The following is a 26,367-nucleotide window of genomic DNA, read 5'->3' on the forward strand; positions in this document are numbered from 1 at the left end:
CTCCTCAATTCTCTTTTAACAAGAGCCCAATATCTCTCCACTGGCCTTTGGAGGATTTGCCGCTCTTGGTACAAATACCACATTATTGTTCTTGTACCAGGTTTACCTAGTGACAGGATGCCAAATCAGGCCAAATATAAGTGGACTTAATAAGAAGTCTTATGAATGGAAGCATCCTCTTTTATAAACATTCCTTGATGTAAATTTCGGTATTTATATAGCCCTTTGTAAGAAATGTTTGGCTTATTTTGTCTCAACTGCATATTGCTTGCCATGCCAAGAACTTTTTGGGAAAATTTTCTGCTTTTGGGTCCTAAACTTTTCTACATTCCCTCGAGCATCAGCAACATAAAAATATTGACCTGGAAGCTATATCTATATTGTTACGCTTTAACCTTTTCAAAACGTTGGTTTATTTCCTTTAAATAAACCGGATACTTTTGATTGCAAATAAAAGCCGTTTAGTAGATTGAAAATTGTAACAACTCTTTATTTATTTAAAATGTACAACAACCACAGAATTAAATAGTCACTCAATGGTTTTTATACACGTTTATAAATTCGCAGAAATATAGACACACTTTATAATGTACAAGAATTCACTTGAAAAATACAGCACACTTTAAGGCACTCACGTGATGTTTATTCGAAAAGCGCCTCTGATAAACTCACTAACGACTGCAACATCTGCCACTATTTATAATACTGCCATCTGCACTCTAGATTGCTCTTTAACTGTCTAGAGCTTTCTAATTCATACGCCATCTGTGGTGTACTTTCTACAATGTTCTTTAACTGAATATTCGAATTCGAATATACGGTCGAAGCTAACAGCGTTGCCATACTTACGATCAATGGTCAACAGAAACCATTTATTCAATGTTAATAATGTTACAGTTTGCTATTACAGCACTGCTATTTGAAAGCATTATGCTACTTTTAAACCAGCCGTTAAAATCGTTATTTTAACAATATATAAAAATGAAATGGTCTATGTATGTAATGCCATCACGTGAGAACGGTTGGAGCGATTTGGCTGATTTTTTTTATTCGATTCGAAATTTTAAGGAGATGGTTTGTGAAGAAAAAAAATTCAAAAATTCCGGGTAAAACTCGGATTTTTTTTTTGAGTCCAGTCAACTGTAATAAAAACAGCCCCCTAAAGTATGCAGTACAAAATTTAGATATTTTATGTTGGTTGGAGAAACTTGAAGAACTAACATTAGTAAATAGCTACTGGGAGAAGCCGGGCGGACAACTAGTTTTTTATAAAACTTGACATCAATTTCAGTGCTGTGTTTTGGCCTCTAAATTTTTAGCAGAGTTCCTGCCGGGAACTTTTTGAGCCTTGTATGTTTTTAAACCTGCATTGGCTTTAACTTTTCGTACCAAATAGTCCGAGTACTGAGCTAACCGGACTGCTTTCTTACCGGATGTGTTGGGAGCTCTTTTGAAAATGTTTTCTATTTATTGGCTTTAGAAACATCATGTGGATCATTCCTTCTACCTATACCAGGTCTTCTATCAACGAACAAGTTCTCACGATACTGTTTAAAAACATTGAAATCAGTTTGACGGCAGACCTTTGATTGTTTGGCCAACTTTTTGTAAGACTAAGTTGGGTTTTGTTGAAAAAATATTTTATAATTTTAGTACAAACTTTTTCTCGTCACTCATTTTAATCATTGCTTATTGCTATAAAAGAAAATCTTGTTTGCACCGACTCATTAGTTTCGATGAAAAATGGATCCATTACAATAACCCGATGCGTAAGAGATCGCATGTGAAGCTCGGTCAACCAGCTGAATCGACAACAAAACCAAATATCCATGGCGCTAAGGTAATGCTCTGTATTTGGTGTAACCAAAAGGGTCCTATCTATTATGAGTTTCTGAAATCTGGCCATACCATCACAGGCAACCTGTAGCGAACGCCACTGATTCGTTTGAAGCAAATATTAAAATTGTAATATTCCATCATGACACCACTCGGCCACATGTTTAGAATGAAGCTCTGTACAACAATAAAGACACAATTTGCAGTTCCTTCAATTCTCATAGAAGTGGTTGGGGGCACCTCGAAGGTATTAGCCTATAATAATGTCAAATCTAAGGTTTTACCTCCATTTCAGTCATCTGTAAGTTCAGTCTCTTTTACACTCCACAATATTGGAAGTTGATAGGGCTAATCTAAGTCTTCATCGCCACCTTACTGTTCCTGCTTTTTGTAATGATCATATTCTTTTCCGATCGATCTTGGTTATTTGAAGATTTATTGATTACAAAAATAGATTGCAATTAATTGATAAATATCCAACATCTTAGAGTTGATCACATGGAAAATCAAAGCCTTCAGCGCCACCAGACTTTTTCTACTCTTGTAATGATCAAAATATTCCGTTCCGATCGATCTTGATTATTTGAAGATTTATTGATTACAAAAATAGATTGCAATAACTTGGGAAATATTACACTTTTAAAATTCATTAAAAAATGTGTCTACTTATTAACTATTTACGAAACTACTACCTTTTCAACCATTTCCACAAAATTTTCCACATGGGCTACCAACACCCAGAACAATTGTACCAAATTTTTTCATCCCTGCCACATAAAGCTGCTCCATGTTTTTTTGTTATTATACATTTTTCCGTTATGCTCTGTTTTTAGTATAAATCATAAAATTAGGTCAACACAGTGACTGACTGACTATATGACAGTGACTTAGTGTTATTGTTGTTCATTCATATAACAATTGCTGAGTTTTTTCCCTGTATTTTTTTTCATCGCTCCTTTGTCGTGTTAGTAGAAGAAGTGGCAGGCAGTAGCAGAAACAGTAACATTAATAGTATATAGTAGAAATAGTAGTGACGTTGCTGTTACACTCTTTTTTTGTGAGTTTTATATTAAACAAAAAAAGAAAGAATGAGCGTAATAATAATAATAAACAGCTCATACAAAAGGAAATCTTGATTTTATGCCTGTCTACTAGTTTGCTTGCTTACCAGCCTGACTGACTGACTGGCATCCAGTTCAGCCAACAAACTTTGCCTATTATTGTTGCTGCTACTGCTGCAGGTTTGGCATTAATATGAGGTACAATGTATTTCTATGTGTGGTTGTGTAAAACATTTGTCTGTCTTCTGTACAAAGTTTACTCTGTATGCTGCGTATTATAAAAATGTGGGTAGTAGGTGTTTTATATGTTTGTTAATAATTTACACAATTGCAACAAACTAGATTGGCTTAAGACTAAATGATTAGGACTGCAATGCAAACAAATACTGAGAAAAATAGTTGGCTGATTGGTTTGTACTTCCACTAGGAGATCTCTATAGACGAGATTACAGCAATCTGCTCTATAGTCTCTGTAGACGTTACTATCGACTAGTGGCGCTATGACATCTCCAATCCACCCTGAGATCGCGTCAGCATTTCAGCAGAATGGGTGGTTTATTTTGCTCTATAGGCCGAGAGACTATAGTCTGCTTTATAGGATGAGAGACTATAATCTGCTTGATGAAACGAGAGTCTATAATCTGCTTTATAGGACGACAGCGTATAGTCTGCTTTTATAGGACGAGAGACTATAGTCTGATCTATTGGAGAAGAGACTATAGTCTGCTTTATAATGAGACGGGAGAGTATAGTCTGCTTTATAGAACGAGAGGCTATAGTCTGCTTTATAGGATAAGAGACTATAGTTTGCTCTATAGGACGATGGAATATAGTCTACACTAAAGAACGAGAGACTACAGTCCATCTTATAGGACGAGAGACTATAATATTCGAAATAGGACAAGAGGCTATAGTCAGAACTATAAAGACCGCTCTGTAGACGAGAGTATAAAGCCTGCTCTATAGACAGATATAAGAGTTTCGTTGTTCTAGCAAGTAGTGGTGTATTTTGTATTTTACTTATTAAACATAAAATTTCTTTCACTGTTCATTCCCTCATATACATACTTATGCGCATTTTCATTGTTATAAATTTTGTATTATAAATTAGCATTTTAATGAATTCCTCGAAAGCAAAAAAAAAACGATTTAAAAACTTTGCTTTTTTTTGCTACACAAGGGGTGTGTTTTTTTAAGGCTCAGATTATATTTTCCTTGTATGAATATTTCCCAAAAAATATAGAAACACACACAAACCATTTAATTTAGAAAAGCTCTCAATTACTTGTAGCTGTCTGTTATTATAAAATATTCAAGTATTTTTTTTTTTTGGAAATCAACCACCAAAAGAGTTGATACGAGTTTTAATTCTTTCGCAAGTTTATAGGCTGCGAAGAGATTGTAGTGTGTCATAATAAATGAATAGCTTTTAAATGAGTAATTAGAGTTTTAAGAACAAGAAATATGTGTTTCTGTTTTGCATGCTGCAAAATTTTACAGCTTAAGGGTGAAGAAGTGTCATGGTGTTAATAAATGTAAATGTGAGTTGATATTAAAATTGGAAAGTTGAAAGAGTAAAAGGGGTAAAATAGGTACCTATACTTTTCTATAGGAAAACTGTCTGCATAAGAAGAAACTTTTCCATAGGAAAAATGTAGTAAGAAGACACTTTTTATACAAAAACTCTTCCTTCTATAGGAAGTCTTCCTTCTATAGGAAGTCTTCCTTCTATAGGAAGACTTCCTTATATAGGAAGACTTCCTTATATAGGAAGACTTCCTTATATAGGAAGACTTCCTTATATAGGAAGACTTCCTTATATAGGAAGACTTCCTTATATAGGAAGACTTCCTTATATAGGAAGACTTCCTTATATAGGAAGACTTCCTTATATAGGAAGACTTCCTTTATATAGGAAGACTTCCTTTATATAGGAAGACTTCCTTTATATAGGAAGACTTCCTTTATATAGGAAGACTTCCTTTATATAGGAAGACTTCCTTTATATAGGAAGACTTCCGTTATATAGGAAGACTTCCTTTATATAGGAAGACTTCCTTTATATAGGAAGACTTCCTTTATATAGGAAGACTTCCTTTATATAGGAAGACTTCCTTTATATAGGAAGACTTCCTTTATATAGGAAGACTTCCTTTATATAGGAAGACTTCCTTTATATAGGAAGACTTCCTTTATATAGGAAGACTTCCTTTATATAGGAAGACTTCCTTTATATAGGAAGACTTCCTTTATATAGGAAGACTTCCTTTATATAGGAAGACTTCCTTTATATAGGAAGACTTCCTTTATATAGGAAGACTTCCTTTATATAGGAAGACTTCCTTTATATAGGAAGACTTCCTTTATATAGGAAGACTTCCTTTATATAGGAAGACTTCCTTTATATAGGAAGACTTCCTTTATATAGGAAGACTTCCTTTATATAGGAAGTCTTCCCTTATATAGGAAAACTTCCTTTATATAGGAAGAATTCCTTTATATAGGAAGACTTCCTTTATATAGGAAGACTTCCTTTATATAGGAAGACTTCCTTTATATAGGAAGACTTCCTTTATATAGGAAGACTTCCTATATAAAGAAAGACTTCCTTTATATAGGAAGACTTCCTTATATAGGAAGACTTCCTTTATATAGGAAGACTTCCTTATATAGGAAGACTTTCTTATATAGGAAGACTTCCTTATATAGGAAGACTTCCTTATATAGGAAGACTTCCTTATATAGGAAGACTTCCTTATATAGGAAGACTTCCTTATATAGGAAGACTTCCTTATATAGGAATACTTCCTTCTATATGAAGACTTCCTTCTATATGAAGACTTCCTTATATAGGAAGACTTCCTTATATAGGAAGACTTCCTTATATAGGAAGACTTCCTTATATAGGAAGACTTCCTTATATAGGAAGACTTCCTTATATGGGAAGACTTCCTTATATAGGAAGACTTCCTTATATAGGAAGACTTCCTTATATAGGAAGACTTCCTTATATAGGAAGACTTCCTTATATAGGAAGACTTCCTTATATAGGAAGACTTCCTTATATAGGAAGACTTCCTTATATAGGAAGACTTCCTTATATAGGAAGACTTCCTTATATAGGAAGACTTCCTTATATAGGAAGACTTCCTTATATAGGAAGACTTCCTTATATAGGAAGACTTCCTTATATAGGAAGACTTCCTTATATAGGAAGACTTGTGTTTAAATTTGTTTAAGTGAACTTATTACCTTTATTTCTTTAAAGGTATAAGTCCCCTAAAGGTTGATTTAATTCGTTCATTGATGCTGTTAAGTTGCTATTATAATCCCTTAAAAAGCAATTACATATCTTCATTTACCACAAATATCAACATTTTCCATTATCAAAAGAATGGAAAAAAATAACTGTATCTTTATGCAACCCCTCTTAAATGGAAAAGTAAACTTTATTTAATCTAATTTTAACTTGGCATTTCCTGCGGACTCAGTATTTACATATACAAACAGCCAAAAGGAAACCATTACTATTGTTGATTCCATAGTAGGTACTCGTAATAACCATATTCTGTATAATAACCTTTTGGCACTTAATAGACATGTCTGCAGTTGGAATATAACAAAAAAAAAGAAAAACTGAATTAAAAAAAGAAAAAATAAAGAGTTCAACATGAAGTTGTTCAACATACATTGCAGAAGTTAGAGAAAAAGCTAAATAATGGAAAAACAAATCAAAAAATACTCGTCGTACAGATGTAGTTTAATTTTAAAACCCGAGGGTTTGAATGTCTGAGGCATTTCAAATATTTCATCAAATACTCGTACATAAAACCTACAGCAACAAGAAAAACTAATACAATATGAAAGGAAAATGAAAATATTTCTCTTGTTGTACATGACGATGATGTTGATGTGAATGATGATGATGATGAGATGAACTTTGTAGCCACAAATGAACTCAATATAAAACACCACCGAATCAGCAGTTCTTTTAAGTAGAAATAAAATACGAAAAACCAATTCAAAAAAGGGAAGAAACAAATTTGCAATTCAAGTAAAAAGCATCAGCGAAAGAAGAAATTTTAGAAAATAAAAAGTAATAAATAAAATCCAACAAGAAATAATCGCATTACCCTGCTGTAGACATGCAAAAAAAAAAGGGGGATAGACGGACAGACGGACGAGTATAATGCAACTAACATACAGATGTACACAAGTCAGATAAACAAATATAGACATAGATATAGGCTGGACGGAAAACATGCATAAATAAATACAAATAGAAATATGTATAAGCATACAGATTTCAGACAGAGTGAGCTCTAATAAATCATACAATTTGAAAATATACATATATAATTCCAAAAATAATTAACGATTTACTAATTATTCGAATAAAATAATAAATTATTCGGTTCAAATTTTTAGAAAATTTTCTTCTTAGTCTCTAAGAACAAAGAAATATTAATTGAAAATGTTAGCGACATATTTCTAGCGAATAAAAAATTATTCGTATAAAATATTATGTAATTTTTTATTAAAAAATTTCTTAAAACTTTTTTAACTGCAATTCCAAGGTAAAAATAGAATAATTGGAAATTTTTGCTGAAAAACAAATAACGAATAAATAATTATTCGAATAAAAAACTGAATTATTCGGTCTAAATTGAAATAAGAACAAAAAAAAAACACAATATTTCTTAGATCACAAAATAATATAAAATTTAAAAATCAGTTAAATTTTTTAAGCGAAAATTAATTATTCGATTAAAATACTAAATTATTCGGTTGGAATTTTTTTTGAGAAAATTTTCTTTTTGCTGTTTAGGAACAAAGAAATATTAATTCAAAATGTTAGCGAGATATTTCTTGCGAATAGAAAATTATTCGTATACAATTTCTAAGTAATCGGTTAATTTTTTTAATAAAAAATTTGTTGAAACTTTTCTAACTGGGATTCCAAGGTAAAAAGAGCTTACATGGAAAATTTTGAATAAATAATTATTCGAATAATAAACTGAATTATTCGGTCCAAATTTAAATAAAAACAATACAAAAAATATCACAATATTTCTTAGATCACATAATAATATAAAATTTAAAAATCAGAGTAATTTTTTAAACGAATAATTATTTATTCGATTAAAATACTAAATTAATCGGTTCGAATTTTAATAGAAATTTTTGAGAAAATTTTCTTCTTACTGTCTAAAAGCAAAGAAATATTAATTAAAAATGTTAGCGTTATATTTCGAGCGAAGAAAAAATTATTCGTATAAAATATTTAGATAATCGGTTAATTTGTTTAATAAACAATTTCTTAAAACTTTTTTAACTGGAATTTGAAGGTAAAAATAGCTTAAATGGAAAATTTTGCGAAAAATAAATAACGAATAAATAATTATTCGAATAATAAAGTAAATTATTCGGGCGAAATTTAAATAAAATCAATACAAAAAATGTCATAATATTTCTGAGATCACAAAATAATATAAAATTTAAAAATCAGTTTAATTATTTTAAGCGAACAATTGCTTATTCGAATAAAATACAAAATTAGTTGGGTCAAATTTTAAAAGAAAATTTTGGGAAATTTAGTTTATTACTTTATAAGACCAAATAAACAATGAATAAAAATGCTAGTGACATATTTCAAACGAATAAAAAATTATTCGGATAAAATGTCTATGTAATCGGTTAATTTTTTTAACAAAAAATATCTTGAATTTTTTTTTAACTGGAATTCGAAGGTAAAAAAAGCTTAAATGGAAAATTGTACCGAAAAATAAATAACGAATAAATAATTATTCGAACAATAAACTGAATTATTCGTTCCAAATTTAAATAAAAACAATACAAAAAATGTCATAATATTTCTTAGATCACAAAATAATATAAAATTTAAAAATCAGAGTAATTTTTTTAAACGAATAATTAATTATTCGATTAAAATACTAAATTAATCGGTTCGAATTTGAATTGAAATTTTTGAGAAAATTAGCTTATAACTGTCTAAGACCAACGAAATAATAATTCTAAATGCTGGAAACATATTTCTAGCGAATAAAAAATTATTCGTATAAAATTTCTATATAATCGGTTAATTTTTTTAATATAAAATTTTTTAACTGGAATTATACATAAAAATAGGTTAAATGGAAAATTTTACCGAAAAACTAATAACGAATAAATTATTATTCGAATAAAAAATTTCAAATATTCGGCTTATTTTTGTTAAAAAGTATATTAAAATCTTCGTAATAAACGTAAAGTAAAAATGCAAAAATGTTAAGTAATTTTTAAGCGAATAAATAATTATTCGAATAAAATACTGAATTATTCGGTTTAAATTTAAATAAAAACTTTATAAAAAAAATCCTAATATTCTTAGATCAATATAACTATAAAATTTAAAAATCATGTATAGCGAATAATTAATTATTCGATTAAAATACTAAATTATTCGGTTCAAATTTAAAGGAAAATTTTGGTGAAAATTAGCTTATTCCCATCTAAGACCACAGCATTGACTCTACCAGTCAAAGGCGCCAATCTTGCCGCTAAATGACAAAAAAACATCTTTTGTTTTGTTAAAAAGCTCAAAATTTTTTGTAAGAAGGTTTCTAAATTATCAGTATTTTATTACTAATGTTATGAAATTTATCGTCTTCCCCTATACGATCTTCCTTTCAAACCCTCTACTTCTGACTCATACATTTCTCCCAATTTTTTTGTAATTGTATTCTAATGTATTTAACACTCTGTCTTTACGCCGACAAAACTCTAAAAATAAAGAGAGACAGAGAGAGATGAACAAACAAACAAATCGACATGCCGACAGACGCTACAAAATGTTGATGATGAGTTTAATATTTATGTGCAAATAACAACAAATTGTAAATTGGAACCAACAACGAAAAACAACACAAACAGACACAGACATATAGAGGATAAAAATTCACAAGTTGCGATGCATACGATTATGCAGACAAATAAACAAACAAACAAAGCAACTGACATACGGACTGACTGACTGACAGACGTATAAATATGGCCAAACATATAGGAATGTAACCAGCGGAACAAATCACAAGGCCTTCACTTAGCAGGCCTTTTTGAAGTGCTAGTTTGAACTTCTTTTAGATTTAATTCACATTGTGGTGTGCCTTACATGGAAAATCTATAGGAAGGCCTATGCTCTCCCTTCTTATCTATCGATTGATTATATTCACCTTTTATGAATCGATTGATCGATAAATTTCACATTCTAGCATGTCTTTCATTCTGAAAGACCTCTACTCTCCCTTCCAAATATCTAGTATTCCAATTTTCTTGCAAGAAGTCCTTCTACTTCTTGTTCGATTAAATAATTTCTTTGAGGCTTTGAATGAATTCTGGAAGGCTTTTGCTCTCCCTTATTAGAGATCGTTCGATTCATTTCACATTCTAGGCATGTCTTCCATGGAAGGCCTTCTAGAAGATTTCTACTCCCCCTTCTAAATATCTAGTATTCCAATTTTCTTGCTTTTGAAAGGGCTTCTTGTTCTATTAAATAATTTCTGTGAGGTTTTGAAATAAATCGAATATGAATTCAGGAAGGCCTTTGCTCTCCCTTCTTTAATATCGTTCGATTCAATTCACATTCTAGCGTGTCTTCCATGGAAAGCCTACTGGAAGACCTCTACTCTCCCTTCTAAATATCTAGGATTCCAATTTCCTTGCTTTTAGAAGGGCTTCTTGTTCGATTAAATAATTTCTTGAAGGCTTTGAAATAAATCGAATATGAATTCTAGAACAGCTTCTAAAGTAGGACTTTTACAAGAACTGTGATTGCATGAGTATGTCTGCTAATTAAGGCCTTTTAGAAGGCCTCTGTACTACTTATTTTCCCTGCTGGCAATGTGTGTATTTGTTTGCTTGTTTAGATATAACAATATTTATTACATTCTGTATATTTAAGAATGCCATAATAATAATCATAATGTGATCACTTGCTTTTATCTTGAGTACAAACGAATGCAACTACGACGAATAAATGAAAACAGAAGGGGTTACAAAATACAAAATACACACTAAAACGAAAAAGGAATAATGATTGGAACAATGACGGCAGCTCTCTCTCTCTGAAGAGTTTCTGTAATAAGGTGCTTTGCTTTGTTAAAACAAGAATACATCAGGGCACTAGCACTCTCGTCATAGTCCTTTGAATTTGACTTTACATCTTCTTTTTTAAAAAAAAGTTAAAATGAAAAATGTTTGCTATGATTAGTTCTTGATATCGTTGTCGAACTTCCAAGAATTATGAAATTGCTGCCAGAAACTGATCGACAGGTGAACATGTTTCCAAACGTTTGCGATAGTCGCTCTCGAATATCTGTAAGAGAAACATTCGTGTAAAGTTCGATGGTGATTTTCAAATGCTCTAATTCAATACCAAGTTTAAATAATATTATCAGCGTATAGAATGGTTATTTTATTAAGTATGAAATATTAACAATTGTCACTTCTGACGGCCAATAGGAATCTAGTATCTTATAGACAACAGACATTTTTTTGTGTATCATAAATGTTGGCTAATGATTTCCTTATCATTTAGTTAAGCGATTGTAAAATTATTTTAATATTACATTATCTTGAGAATTTTACCAGTTGTTGTTATCTTTTAAAATGTTTCACGTGGAATGCCCTTTAAATACATTATAAACTTAATAACATTCAAGTAACCGACATTTATTACAGTTACTAAAATTGGGTTTGCAAAAGGACTCTTAACCGCAATTGATTCTTTAATATGTAAATTACTTTTTCTGCTGGGTAAAATAACTACTTTTTAAAGTGAAGTACAAACAAAGATAAAAGTGTCTACCTCCTAGATTACTTGGAGACACTAAAGTGACAATTGAATACTTGAGGTGTATAATTATCTTGTATTTGCATTACAAAAAGCTCATATAGTCCGCCAAATAATTAGACATTAATACAAATTTAGAACTGCTGGATATTTTTAAAATCATTGCAATCAATCATATTGTATTTTACCTTTTAAAAACGTTGGTTTAATTGCAAATAAATGCTATATGTAGTTTAAAATTGTAACAACTCTTTATTTATTTAAATTTATTATACAATTTAAATAGTCACTCTCTTTTAATACACACTGTTTAAATAATTTATAATAAACTTTATAATTTACAAGAATACACAGGTAATACAGTTGATGTTAAATCAAACTACGCTTACGATATACTAAGTGCTCAGTAACTTTGCTGTTACTATTTATATATACAGTGCCATCTTCTAGTAGTTTCATGAATTATCTAAGGAAATACACTCAAATGTTCTATTTCCACAATGATCACCTAGAGGTCTTAAGACCTCTTTGCAGTAAATGTTGTCATACTTACAAACAATGTTAACAGCGTGTTATCAAACATTGTTGAATTCATGAACAATTTCAGATCTTATATTGATCAAACATAAAAAATAACATACATAGATTATATTAAAGTCAGTTCAAATGCATTGATTTTTTGGCCATCAATATGTTCTTGACTTGGTCTACGATGTAATACGGCTGCTTGTAACATTCATCCTGTTTATAAAGATTTCCATCAGTAGAAACTTCTACGTATAAACAATGTTGATAACACGCTGTTATTAACATTGTTTATAAGTATGACAACATTAACGCTTAAAGCTGATAAAAGCTCTTGAAATAAAACATTCTTGTTTTGTATGATAGATAATTCATGAAACTACTATAATATGGCACTGTGTATATAAATATTGAGGGTATAACTTAAAAATGCGAGATTTTTTTCATAATTTATTCAAAGTATTGGCCATTGTTAGCATCTTTCTGGCAACATATTGATTTCGCCGCAAAAAAAAACTGCCAATTTCGACCAGGTCTGGACTATATGGCGGGTGATGCAAAACTTTCTAAACACTTATTTCCAAATAGTTATTGTAACATGTGACCGAGCATTCTCAAGATGGAATAATACCGTTCCATGTCTGGCCGCAAATATTCTGGAAATTTTTCGGCAAATGACCGTTTCAAACGAATCAATTACGTTCGATACTGATGGATATTTTTCTTTAGTGTCGATTCGGCTACTTGGCCGTACTTCACGTACACTTTGGGTTATTGTAACGGATCCATTTTTCTTCACAATTAATGATTCGGTGCAAGCGTGATTTTCTTTTATAGCATTTAATCATCATTTCGGACATGCAAAATCGTATTTCCAGGTCTCTTCGCTTCAATTCTTATGGTACCCAATTTCCCTGTTTTTAAATGAATCCTGTTTTTAAATTGCTGCTTGACTAGCTCCCAATGAGTTTGCAAGCTCTTGCTGAGTTTTACAACAATCTTCATAGAGTAATGGCTCCAATTCTTGGTCTTAAAACTTGTTTGGCTGGCTGGGTGATCTTCCACCACTTCTGAACACATTCACCACAAGATTTGGTGAATTTAGTTTTTTCAAATTGAAGAAGTAAAGCAAAACTTCCTGCCTATGACACTTTAAACTACTGCCAGCTTTTATTTGGAAATAAAAGTATCTGGTTTATTAAAAAGAAATAAACCACCATTTTTAAAAAGGTAGAGCCATGAGTGGCAAGGGTATATAACGGAATTGTAATTTCTACATTTTTCATTTGCGACCCCAGAAAGTATAGATAGCGGAGTCGATATAGCCATGTCCGTCTGTATGTTAAAATCAACTTCCAGTTGCCCTTAAAATAATCTACAAACTTGATTGATGATACATCAATATATCAGGAATTCTTACGACTCGGTTGCTAAAATCGAGAAAATAGGGCCATAAATGGCTGACATATGAGAAAAAACACGCGGACAGCCTCAATTTTTGATCTATATCGGGATTGGTAAGTCATTAGTATAGACAATATGGATATCTAATGATAGATATTTCAAAGTCCATTGCAACAATGTACATAAGGCTATAGTAAGTTGGACCTAGAATAGGTCAAAATCGGGAAAATATTATTTACAAAATTTTATTATTTAACAAAAAAAATTTTTCTCATAATTTTTTTTACTAATAAATTAAAAAAAAATAATTCTTTGAAATTAAAAACAATTTTTAAAAAAAAATTGTTAAAAAAAAAAATTTTTAAAAAAAAATTGTTTTTTTAATTTTTTTACAAAAAAAATTTTTCTCATAATTTTTTTTCACTAATAAATTAAAAAAATTTCAATTTTGAAAAAAAAAATTAAATTTAGTTTATCTAAAAATATTTAAAAATTTTATTTTAAAATATAATTCGGTGAAGGGTATATAAGATTCGGCACAGCCGAATATAGCTCTCTTGTTGAATATTTATGTTACGTTTCAGAATCATGTTTGATATCAAATGTTAAAGTCGTGATATTTGAAACGTTTAACTCTGAGATTGCTTGCAATCTTAAGAAAGTTCATAAATAGCTTTTTTGATTTACTCCTTACAAAGTTCGGGTAAAAGGCAGTGGCCAAATTTCTGTGATACTTTACTAAGAAAGAGATGTAAGCTTCCTAAAATAATAATTCATAGGATATATTTGTCACCAAACTACAAAAGAAAATCAGAGGGATTTCACACAAATATGCAAATACTAATAATTGTTAATCCAAAAATTGTTTTGTATTATTTGGAATTTGATTACCTATTCTATCAAGCATAATTTTTAAGTGCAGTTAAATTGAAATTTATTAAAATAAGCCAAAATTGAATAACTTGAGACTGAAACAATTGTATGCTATAGTTATAAGAGTTTTTGAATATGTTATAATATTCTCAGAAGTGTCTCAACAATAATTTATAAATCATATTGTAAAATACATATTGAAATATTATATTACATACAGCTATATACATATTTATGTACAAATTTAAAAAAAAATTTACTTATAATCAGTGGAAGTTTATTCTTATCTTGAGGTTTTTTACTCATTAAATCACCCATGTGTCGCATCTATTACTGCACGCAGCAAAACAAAAAAAAACCTAGAAGAGGGGTTGAAGAATCATAAAAAGCAGTGTGTAATTGCGAGTGCATACAAAAACTTACATCTGTGTTTCAGATTTTATTACTCATATTTTTGTTCAATTCTTTTTTTCATATACTTTTGTTATTTTTCTTTTTTCAATTTATTTGTATTTTTTTTTCTTCATTCAAACAACAATTCAACCATGTGAATGTCTACAGTTTTACACATAGAAAATGCGAAATGGTTTATTGAATATTCAATAGCATTCAAATGCAGAGCGCAGCACAAACGCACACTTATGCTACCATCTTGAGCTGTGAGGACACGAGCTGCTAAAAAAAAATATATATTTGTAAAATATTTATAGTAAGTACTCGACGTATGTTTGTTTGTTTGGTATGTATGTAATATTTCAGAATTCTTATTTTCAGTTTTATTTTTATATTTTTTGCTTTTTTATTCTACTTGCATTTTTAAAATTGATGAAAACCTCTTTAGCAGATTTTTTTTCTTTCTTTCATTATGATGTGATTTTTTTTTATTAATTTTTTTCTTTTTGGTGTTTATGAATGAATTGTAAATAAAATTTATTTTTTGAACTTTCATACTCAAAAATAAATTGTAATCGTGTCGTTGTGAATTCTATATGAATGTTTTTTTTTATGAATAATGGAACGTTTGCCTGAATAGATTTTTAAGATTAGATTTTTGTTACTGTTTTGTGTATGAACATAAATTTGTTTTGTAGGTGTAAATGTTTTATTAAAGGTTTTATTACAATTTTTTATATAAATTGTTGTAGAAAATTCTGAAAAAAACTCAATCGTTAAGGATAAAAATTCAATTCTCTAGTACTGGATTAAAATCATAATGAAATTTGTACAGAATATATATCGTTTTTCTATAAGAGAAAAATCTATCACGTATGGTATGTCACGTACGATATTAAATTGTATTTATTATAAAATCATCCAAAGATTGTTTTTATTTAAATATGACGGATTGTTAAGGAAAAATATTTGGTTTAGTGTAAGAAATTAAAGGAAAATATAACTGCACTCACGATTCGCAAATTTTCGCCTATTTCTCTTATTTCGCTTGATATTTTGGACAACAATGTTTCGAATGAATTGAACATAAATTAAAGCTGGTAACTAGGGTTTTTATCCCGGGAATTTCCGGTACAAATTTCCCGGGAATTTTGCCAATTTTTCACTACCCGATTCCCGGGATTTTTAGTCGGCAATCCCGGGAATTAAAAACTGACGAAAATATATTGAAAACAAGTTAGAACTCTGTTTTTATCACCAAAAAACAGTGAAAAGTTTTTTACACCTTTTTGCTTATATCTTGGCAATAATAGATCCGCTTATTATTATTATTTATTTGGGTTTTTTCGTATGAAAATTTAAAAAGAGAATTCATTATTAATAGAATTTATTTCTTATTGAATCAATCTAATTTCTTTAAATTTCTTCTTCAAATCCATAACAAAATAGCTTCAAAAATTTATTAAATGATTAAATTTTTCTGCAATTAAAATCTAGTACAAAAAGGTTTAAGACAATTTTTCAATTAATGTTATAAATGATTTGATTTAACAAAAATTTAATTATTCAAAGTTTGAATAAATTCTGTTATTAATTAAATTTAAAATTAATTCAGTTTAAATAAAGGCTTTGGAATGAATCTAAAAAATTAAATACTAGGAATGGATTTATGAAATGAAATGCTGACATTTTTGAATTACGGATTAAGATTTTAGTGAATTAAGCTCAAATTTAATTAATTAATTCGAAGCTCTGATATTTAATAATTATAACACTAAGTTTTTATATGAAATTTGGCTATAATATTTCTAATTTACAGCAGTGTTTAAAAAACTAGACTACAAGTAGCAGTAGAAACGAAAAAACACAAGTAGTCTAGTTAAAAATTAATAAAAACTCGGAGTCAATAATTACTACTACTACTGCTACCTTCACATTTTGGTAGCAGTAGTTGTAGTAGTACTAATAAAAGAAAAATTTAAAAGTAGCAGAGTAATTTATTTTCTATTGCTAGCTTAAAAAAGAAAATGTTTTGATGTAGCAGTCATTAGTTTTTTATTAATTCTGCTACTTTCAAAATTTAGTAGTAATAGAAGTAGCAGTTGAGGTAGTAGAAGAAGTAGCAGTTAAGTAGCAGTTGAAGTAGCAGCTAAGTAGCAGTTGAGGTAGCAATAAAATAAGTCAAAAATAAAAATCTTCAGCCAAAAAAGTATATTATGTGTTGTTGTTGTGAATGTATATTTGTGTATGTTGGTCGTGTTGTAAACAAAAGTTCGGCTTTTTTGTTATACACACAGAAAACACGATCTTTCTGTTAGCAACACGAACATCTGAGACGAATAAAATCGAATAATTCTTTCAAACTCTCTCAAAACAAAAATAACACACAGTGTTTAATTCTGTCAATTTTGGTGTTATGACTGAAGATTTTCTTTTTTGACTACTTTTATTGCTACCTTAACTGCTGCATCAACTGCTACTTTACTGCTACCTTAAAAATTAAAACTCGATATAGAGCAGTAGCAATGATTTGTATTTTTATGCTATTACTCCGTTTACAATTCATGTTTTATTACTACTGCTCTGTTAAGAGTTTTATATTTTGAAGGTAGCAGTAGTTTTAAAAAAACAAGAAAACGAAAAAAGACAAATGCTACTGCTACTGCTACCGCTACATACACTTTTTTGAAGCTGTAGTTGTAGCAACAGTTAAAAATTTGTCGGTTATCGTAGCTTTTTAAACACTGATTTACAGTATCATTATATATGTATTTCGGGAATAGCCGGGTACCCGGGAATGTAGAAAAAAATTTCCCGATTCCCGGAAATCAAAAAAGGTCGGGAAATTCAAAACCCTACTTGTAACAAATATGTCTCTTCTAAAATTCTGATCCGATTGCAAAATGATGTACAAAAAAATTCTAATGTTGGACATAAATATTCAGAAAATGAAATTTGTGACAACCCTAACAGTAGGGAGAGTTAATAAATCCGTGACTTTTTGAATTTTCCGGCACATAACCGAAGGGGCAACAGGCATCTGTCAATTGAGTCTTGGCAAAATATGAACAAGCTGCGTTTTTTAGTTACTTGAGGAAAAATTGAAAAAAAAGAGAATTTCGTCTACTTTTATGAGGACAAAACCCTCTTAAATAAAGGCCAAGCTTAATAAATACTTTGGAAACTCTACAACATCAATTTCAATGGTATAAAAAATTAATAAATATTTTGAAAACTCTGTAGATGTGATATTGAAAGTGCGAGAGATTGTGGACTCCACACATTCGTTGAAGTTCATACAACGAGCTACTAAAAATAGAAGAAGTTGTCCAAGGACAATGAAACTTGGCACATAGACATTTTTTGTTTGAATCAAAAATTGAAGAATCAAAATGATCCGCCCACTTTTACGCCCACCTCCCATACAAAGTGAAGATTAAATTTTGACCTACGGCATTGATTTTTGGCACATAGCAACACTCAGAATCATTTGTGTGAAATTTGAAAAATATCCGCCCACTTTTGCGTCCACTTCCCATACAACTTGTATTGAAAAAATTTCATAACTCCCTTGATTTTTAATGTATCAACTCAATTTTCTCAAAAAATAAATATTACAATTAGAATGGGCTCCTGAAAATATACAACTGATCCGCCCACTTTTACGCCCACTTCCCATACAACTTGTATTGAAAAAGTTTCATAACTCCCTTCTCATGTTATCACTCAACTCTCATTTACTTCTTAAAATACCGTTAATCCTGTATTATTTTATTGATTTAATTTGAAGCTTAGCTATAAATATTTTTTGAAATAAAATTCATTCGCTTATAAACTGTCCACTGGTAAAGTTGACCAAATTAAAAAGCGGCGTTTTTTTAAATAATAAAATATAATACTAAAGAGGACAGATTAAGAATTTTATAGTCCGATTTGTCCCTTTAAACAAATAAATAAATAAAAAGTATTACCCAGCTTATACGTTGATCGACTGGCTTGGGTTTACTTAATAATTTAAGTATGAAAAATAATAAAATAACAAAACACCCAGGAAAGGAAATAAATTCATCCTTCCTACAACTAAAGAATTATGGCAACAACAACATGCATGAACGAAAATTCATATGTTGTTACTTTATCACTATATCACTTTATAGTTTTTACTGTTTTTTTTGGAAAGGAGCAGGTAGGAGCAGCTGAATTTTTTTTTAACTTTTAGCTGAGACTTCAAGCTGTAATTTGACATCTTTCGTTAAACAGAGCTCCACAGCGCTAAAAAGATGCAGTCCACTGAAGTTGATGAACATTGAAATTTTGATGTTGTTAATATTTTGTTCTACGAAATTTTTTATATGGCACTTTTTCCAACTTTTTTTAATGCAAATCTCATCTATGGTAATTGTTCATTTACGAAAATATATAACAAAGTCAAATGATAAGTTTACTGTGATTGTATGAAAAGATTGAATATACAGTAAATTTGCATGCCATTTTAAACAAGCGAACATATATGAACTTCGATCGTGTCTGTCCAAAATATATCAGCCTTATATTACGGAATCATAATATTCAGATATCTGACAACAAAATATAAAAAAATTATCCAAATCGGCGAACATGAAAAAATTTAATTTCGGCCACTCTTCAACCAATGTGCGCCATAGGCATATCACACGGCTCAGCGGTTTCAATTATGAACGATCACTTGGGCCTGAGAAAAAGGTACACACATGTGCAGGTTCCATGGCAAAAATCCATGAATTAGGCTACAAAATGCTTTGGCTCCGAATGACTATTTCCAGTTTCCAAACCTGAAGAAATATCTAGTTGGAAAGAGATTTGATTCAAACCATGAAATCAAATATCTATTTTGATGACCGCGACAAATCTAATTTTTTGGAAGGAGTGTATAGAGCTCAAAGCAGACTATTTGAAAAATGAAATAATTTGTTATCCAAAAACCTTTGATTCATTTTCAAAATTACAAAAAGTTTGCCAAACAATCAAAGGTCTGCCGTCAAACTGATTTTAATGTTATTAAACAGCATCGGGAGAACTTGTCCTCTGATAGAAAACCTGGTTCAGGTAGAAGGAATGGTCCACATAATATTTCTAAAGCCAATAAATAGAAAGCATTTTCAAAAGAGCTCCCAACAACATCCGGTAGGAAAGCAGTCCGGTTAGTTCAGTATAGGGACTATTTGGAACGAAAAGTTAAATCCAATGCAGGGTTAAAAACATACAAGGCTCAAAAAGTTCCCGACAAAAACTCTGCTAAAAATATAGAGGCCAAAGACAGAGCACGGAAATTGAAGACAAATTTTATACAAAAAATATACCTGCTGTTTTTTTTTTTCGCAGAATGTTTTTGTAGAATGTTGTAGAAAAGTTTAGGACCAAAAAGCAGAAAATTTTTCCCAAAAAGTTTTTCACAATGCAAGCAATATGCAGTTGCGGCAAAAGAAGCCCAACATTTGTTACAAAGCGCTCTATAAATACTGAAATTTACACCAAGGAATTTTTACAAAAGAGGATGCTGCCATTCATAAGACTTCTTAATGTGTGCACTTATTTTTGGCCTGTTTTGGCATCGTGTCGCTATGTTAAGCAAGGTCTTGAGTGGTATAAGAACAATAATGTGGTATTTGTACCAAGAGAGGCAAATCCTCCAAATTGCCTCGATCTAAGCCTTAGATCCATGCAATTTGGAGGATTCTAAGGCCGATGAAGAGAAATTGGGCTCTTGTTAAAAGAGAATTGAGGAACCAAAAAAACGTGTTCAAAAGTGTGGTAGATTTTAAACGAAGATGGACTACCTGTTCGAGCAAAGTGACAGAAAGCTCTATAAAATCTTCCGAAAAAGGTTAATAAATTTATTAGAACTATAATTTCAATCAAATAAAAAAAAATTAAAACTGTGGGTTTAGTTAACATTTATGTATGTTAAGATTTTTTCAATATCACTCCTTAAGTTTTCTTCTTAAAGTTACAATATTCAGATTCGATGTAATGGCCCAATATGTTTTTAATTGAATGGCTCCATTATACAGTTGCCAAATAAGCTGTACTTTTGAAATTTTTTCACTCAAACATAGTTTTTCAGTCGCAGCTGAAATAAGAATGAATTAATATTGAAATTTTATATTCACCTTCTAAAAAAATTCATATTTAGAGAAAATAATAACAATAATAGTGAATAATGAATTAAAAAATTTCTCTTTCGAAATGTTTTTTTAGTAAAACAATTTAATGATTTTATTCAGATTAAAACATGGCGTGTGACAATACCAAGAATTAAATTAGAACCCCTTAAAAATGTTAGAACATTGTAAAACCAAATATAGTTGTTTTATAATTATTTTTAAACGCTGGCAAAATTTAAAGACTGTTTATTAGAAACAAATTGATTGGTGTTTGGTTTAACAAAAGCAAATTAAACGATTTTTAAATTTCCTACCGAGAAATTAGGAATCCTTCATAGCACCCACTAAGTGCAAATGCTAGTACACATATTAACTGCCATGAAAATATACAAATTAAATTTTTAAAATTTGCATTTCCTTCTTTAAATTGTTCAATTCCTCTTTCTCCTACGAAAACAGATGTATGTATGTATCAGGATTTCAATAAAGTCTTTAGAAGTTTGAAGAAATATTTCTTCTTTATTATTTCTTCATGAAATTGTTTGTGGTATCTTAGACTGCCCTGATCTATTGCATAATATTGAAATTTCTGCTACTCAGAGATCAGTATCAGAGAGAAATATGAACCATTTGGTCAATTCACAAGGTCTCTTATCAGTCATATTGTCATAATGTCCTAATATATCACGACTCGGCAGTCTTAGCCGACTCTTAGGCATTCGGTGCAGGTCTCTGCTGGTTGGTTACGATAACACATTAAACATAGCATACAGAGTAGTATTATTTTAGAACATTTTTTGCTTGAAAAGCAATAAAAACCATTGTGAAATATTAGGACATTATGACAATATGACATGGTAAGAGACCTATATTCACTATTTCTCTACTGACAAAACAATGGAAACTTTTAAACTTCTGCAAGAAAGAAGTGTAAAACTAAAATAAAATTTAAAATAACGATGTAAAAAGCATCCTGTGTACAGTTATTTTATTTTATTTTATTTTATTTTTAAATTCTGCTAATTTTTCACAATTTCTTTTTCTAATTTTTATGCATAATTGCTTTTTTTCAAAGTTAACGAAAATGGCTAAAGTTAAGATTTGTGAAGACTTAAAAAATAAAATAATTAACGATTTTAAAGCTGGTTTAAAACAAAAAAGTATCTGTGACAAATATTCAATAAATAAATCAGCAGTTTCAAATATTATAAAGAAATTTCGTGAGACCGGTTCTGTAAAAAATCAAGATTTTGGTGGAAGACCTCGTAAGACTACTACTAGACAAGACAATTTAATAGCGAAATTCCCAAAAATAACTCCTCGAGTGGTTGTTAATAGCCTAAAATTAGAAATAAGTACCCGAACAGTTTGTCACAGGGAAAATGAGGCTGGTCTTGGTTGCTATCGTCCTGTGAAAAAACCACTCATTTCTAAAAGGAACCGTTCTGTTCGTCTACAATTTGCCAGGGATCATTTAAACTGGTCGATACAGAAATGGAATACTGTCCTCTTTTCCGACGAATCCAAATACAATTTAAGAGGCAGTGATGGGAGAACATTTGTAAGACAACCAAAGGGAAAAAGATTAGATCCAAAGTACACAAATAAGACTGTAAAGTTTGGCGGTGGCAATATTATGGTATGGGGATGGTTTTCAGCACAAGGTATGGGCCCAATTCATATTATAAAAGATACCATGACAGGTATAGGATACAGAACCATATTAAACGATGTTATGTATCCATACGCTGAGGAAATTATGCCGCTAGTTTGGAGATCACGACAGCGACCCGAAACACTCCTCTAGGGTTGTAACCGAATACAACAAGGTACGTGTTTTGAAGTGGCCTGCCCAATCGCCAGATCTCAATCTCATAGAAAATCTATGGGAAATTGTAGATCATAAAAAATAAGGACCCAAAATTACACCAGGAAGGAAGATTTAGAAAGGAGACCATTGACTCTTTAATTGGTTCAATGCAACGTCGATGTGTAGCCGTTATAAAAAATAAAGGATACCCAACAAAATATTGAGTTGTTGCAAAGTTTAGACCATATTTGTTAAAATAATAATTAAGTTTCCATTGTTTTGTCAATGCCGTAATAAAGAAATCTTTTAATTTTGTTTTCTAGAATTTAATTAATTATGTCCTTTGTTTTTTGTACTACAAAAATGTTGAAAATTTTTAAAAAATTATTTCAGATTTTAGGCCACTAATTTGGAAAAGTTTCCATTGTTTTGTTAACCACTCTAAGACAATATCAATTAAATAATTTGTTATGAATGTAAAATTTAGTTTCAAGTTTCTAGTCTGTAAGGATTTTTAGTATCCCTAGAATATTGAATTAAATAAAAATAATAAATTTCGGCACCAACATTATCTTCATTTTATGTTTATTATTATGATTATAATAATTAAGTAATAACTGCCTGTTCCACGATATCGAAAGAAAAATGAGTAGAAAAAATTTGTATGAAAAACACTCAGTTTTTTTAATTCTTTCGAATAGTTTTGATACAAATTTCTTCGAGTCATTTTTCTTTCGACATCATGAAACAGGCCTTAAAACTGCATTGACAGATTTCAAAAATACACATTTAAAACCTAGGATTTTAGAACGTGTTTTGTCTCTTGAGCAAAAATGTGTAAAAGGGACTTAACTTATTTGGACACTAAGCTAACGATATAAAATTGTTCTTTGGTGCCTTCTAAATAGAAAATCTTATTTTATTTGTTTATTTCAAAATATGAAATAGATACTTAACACTTTTTCCTTATTAGACCTACTTAGGTTTTAATAAAAAGTTCACTAAACTCACCTTATAAACATCGCCATAAGTGCCGGAACCGATTTTCTGTATGAGCTCATACTCATCTTGTGGATTACGACGTGATATATCCGAACTCAAAAGATTAGCATTGTGATGAGCCATCTTTAAACGATTTTACAGTGTTATAGTTGTTAAAGTTGGTGAAATTATTATGATCAAAGAGGACGTAGAAAAACGACACACGACACAAAAGATTTGTTGAATTTTTAGTTTTAATTTGTTTTTGCTTTCACGTAGATTTAATTGCAGCCAAAAAAATGTTTTAGAATTTTCTGGTTTATTGTTGTTAATTTAAAACACAAGTAGAGTTACACTTTTTTACAACAATAAAACAAATAGAAACTGCACAAACAAAATAGAATAGTTAGAATAGTTAAACAAGAAAAAAAAGAGTAAAGCAAAAAAAACACAATTGCCGGGTGGACAAAGAGGTTAAATAACAACAATTGCAACAACACAAAAAACTAGGCACTTTTTAAAAGAGGATAAGAGAAAAGAGCACACACTTTAATTTGCACCCACACTTATTTTCTTTTAAGGAATTTTAAAGTCCTGGTAATAGAGTTTAGTTGGAAAATGTGGGGGAATTTTGAATAAGAATTCTCCAAACAGAAACGAGGAGGAGAAAGGAGGTTTAAAAAACAGCTGTTTTGTTTAAATTTCTTTAAGTTTTGTTGTTGTTTTTTTATATTAAAGAGGAAAGATTACGTTTGTTTTTGTTGCTGCTGTTTTTAAATTTGTTTTTACATAATTCGTTTGCTTTTTTAAAGAGGTGATAAAACAAAATTGCATAATTTTGTTAATTAAGTTTTGCGTTTATTTTAAATCTTGTTTTTGTATAAATTTTATTAATTTTTTTTTATTAATTATTTATTTTGTTTCTGATTTATTTAAATTTGTCAATTTTATTACACTTTTTATTGCTTTTTAACTTGAAATTCTTGTGATTTTTTTGTATTCAGCTTTTTTTTCGTCGCAGACAAGTGGTTGCAAATTGTTGTTATTTTTGTTTTAAATTAATTTCATGGTTGTTGTTGTTTCATTTACTTTTTTTCTAAGGCGTCGTCGTTTTTTTTCCAACACACACCAAAATAATAAAAAAAGAAGACAGACCAAACAATTTTAATTTTATTTATTTTTTTTTAATACGTTTTCGTTTCTTTTTGGCTTTTAATTAAAACAGGCAAAACAAGTGGCCACAATTTTATTTTAGTTGTTTGTTTTTTTTCGTCTGTTGTTGCTGTTGTTGTTTTCACTTTGCTTTTACTGGCTTTCGTTCTTTGTAAAGAAAAATAGTTTTTTTTGTTTTTAGCTTTGCCTTGACACTTCTCTCACAACAACAAAACACCAGCCAATATTAAATAAAATTTTGCACAATTTTCAATATTCTATTAAATTAAATAAAAATTGTTTATTTATATTATAAATAAATTGTTGTAGTTGTTTTTGGCAAAGGGGGTTAAACCTGGGGCGTGCGTGTCTAAATAACTAAACAAAGTGGACACGCCAACCCAACAACAAACACACTCGCACTTTAAAACAATTGAAAAAAATGTGTTTTTCTCTTATATTTTTGATTTAATTTTTTTAAAATCATCACTTTACTTTAGAATTTTTTTTAATTTCCATTTTAATTTTACTTTAAATTTCCTTTAATATTTTATTACTTTAATTTCTTATTTTATAATCAAAGACGACACTTCTAAAACGTACCACCGAATATCAAGAAAAACAACACAACACAAAAAAACAAGGGCGACGTCAACTTAAAAAAAATTATAATAATGAAAAAAAAAACTTTCTCAGCACTCACTTTTTTACAAACGCTATAATTTTCTTCTATTCACACTCCACGTTCATTTTCGTAAAATTCTTTAAATTAAATAATTTAATTTTTTTGACAGCATTTTCTTTTTTCTGCAGAGGCTTTAAAATTTAAACAAAATTTCACTCAACTACGTTTTCTATTAAAATATAATTTTTTTTTCTTCTAAATACAATTCTTTTTTTTTTTGTTGTCTGTCGTCGTCGTGCGAAAAACCCATACGCGAACGTCTCGAATTTTTGACAGCAAATGAGAAACAAGAATTTTGCTGTACGGCTGTATAAAATAGTAGTAGACTTGCTATTATGTGTTATTCAAACAACATGCTACACACAAACATGTATATTTTGTATGCGACTGATTCATACAAAAGACCACACATTTCGGTCGACAAACAAACCAATGTATTTTACATTGATCCAACCTTCAGACAGTTTTCATCAAACCAACAACTACAACAAACAGTATAACAAAATAGCTGTACAAAATAGTAGTAGGTTGTTTGTTGGCGTATGTTCAGTGAGGAGTTGTGTTTCATATTCACCTTAACCAGCAGTAGTGCTTTAAAAGGGAGTAGTTTAAACAAAAATAAGTTTTATTAAAAAAACTAATGAAATGCCTTA

The 26,367-nt window shown here is 29.9% G+C and overlaps 1 protein-coding gene across 8 annotated transcripts in view; it reads right to left on the reverse strand.

The window, feature by feature from the left end:
* The window catches only part of hppy (MAP4K3-like protein hppy), a 312,486-nt gene extending 286,484 nt beyond the window's left edge, over positions 1–26,002 (reverse strand). For 7 of the 8 annotated variants that reach the window (XM_065514173.1, XM_065514170.1, XM_065514172.1 and 4 more), the window contains exon 1: positions 23,908–26,002. In XM_065514173.1, the coding sequence (XP_065370245.1) occupies positions 23,908–24,021 (114 nt within the window). In that variant the 5' untranslated portion in view covers positions 24,022–26,002. The remainder of the gene's footprint in view (positions 1–23,907) is intronic. The other variant, XM_065514167.1, reaches the window with a different exon arrangement.
* Between the last annotated feature and the right edge of the window lie 365 nt (positions 26,003–26,367).

The sequence above is a fragment of the Calliphora vicina genome, chromosome 5 (genome assembly GCF_958450345.1).
Source record: "Calliphora vicina chromosome 5, idCalVici1.1, whole genome shotgun sequence".
Classification (NCBI taxonomy): domain Eukaryota; kingdom Metazoa; phylum Arthropoda; class Insecta; order Diptera; family Calliphoridae; genus Calliphora; species Calliphora vicina.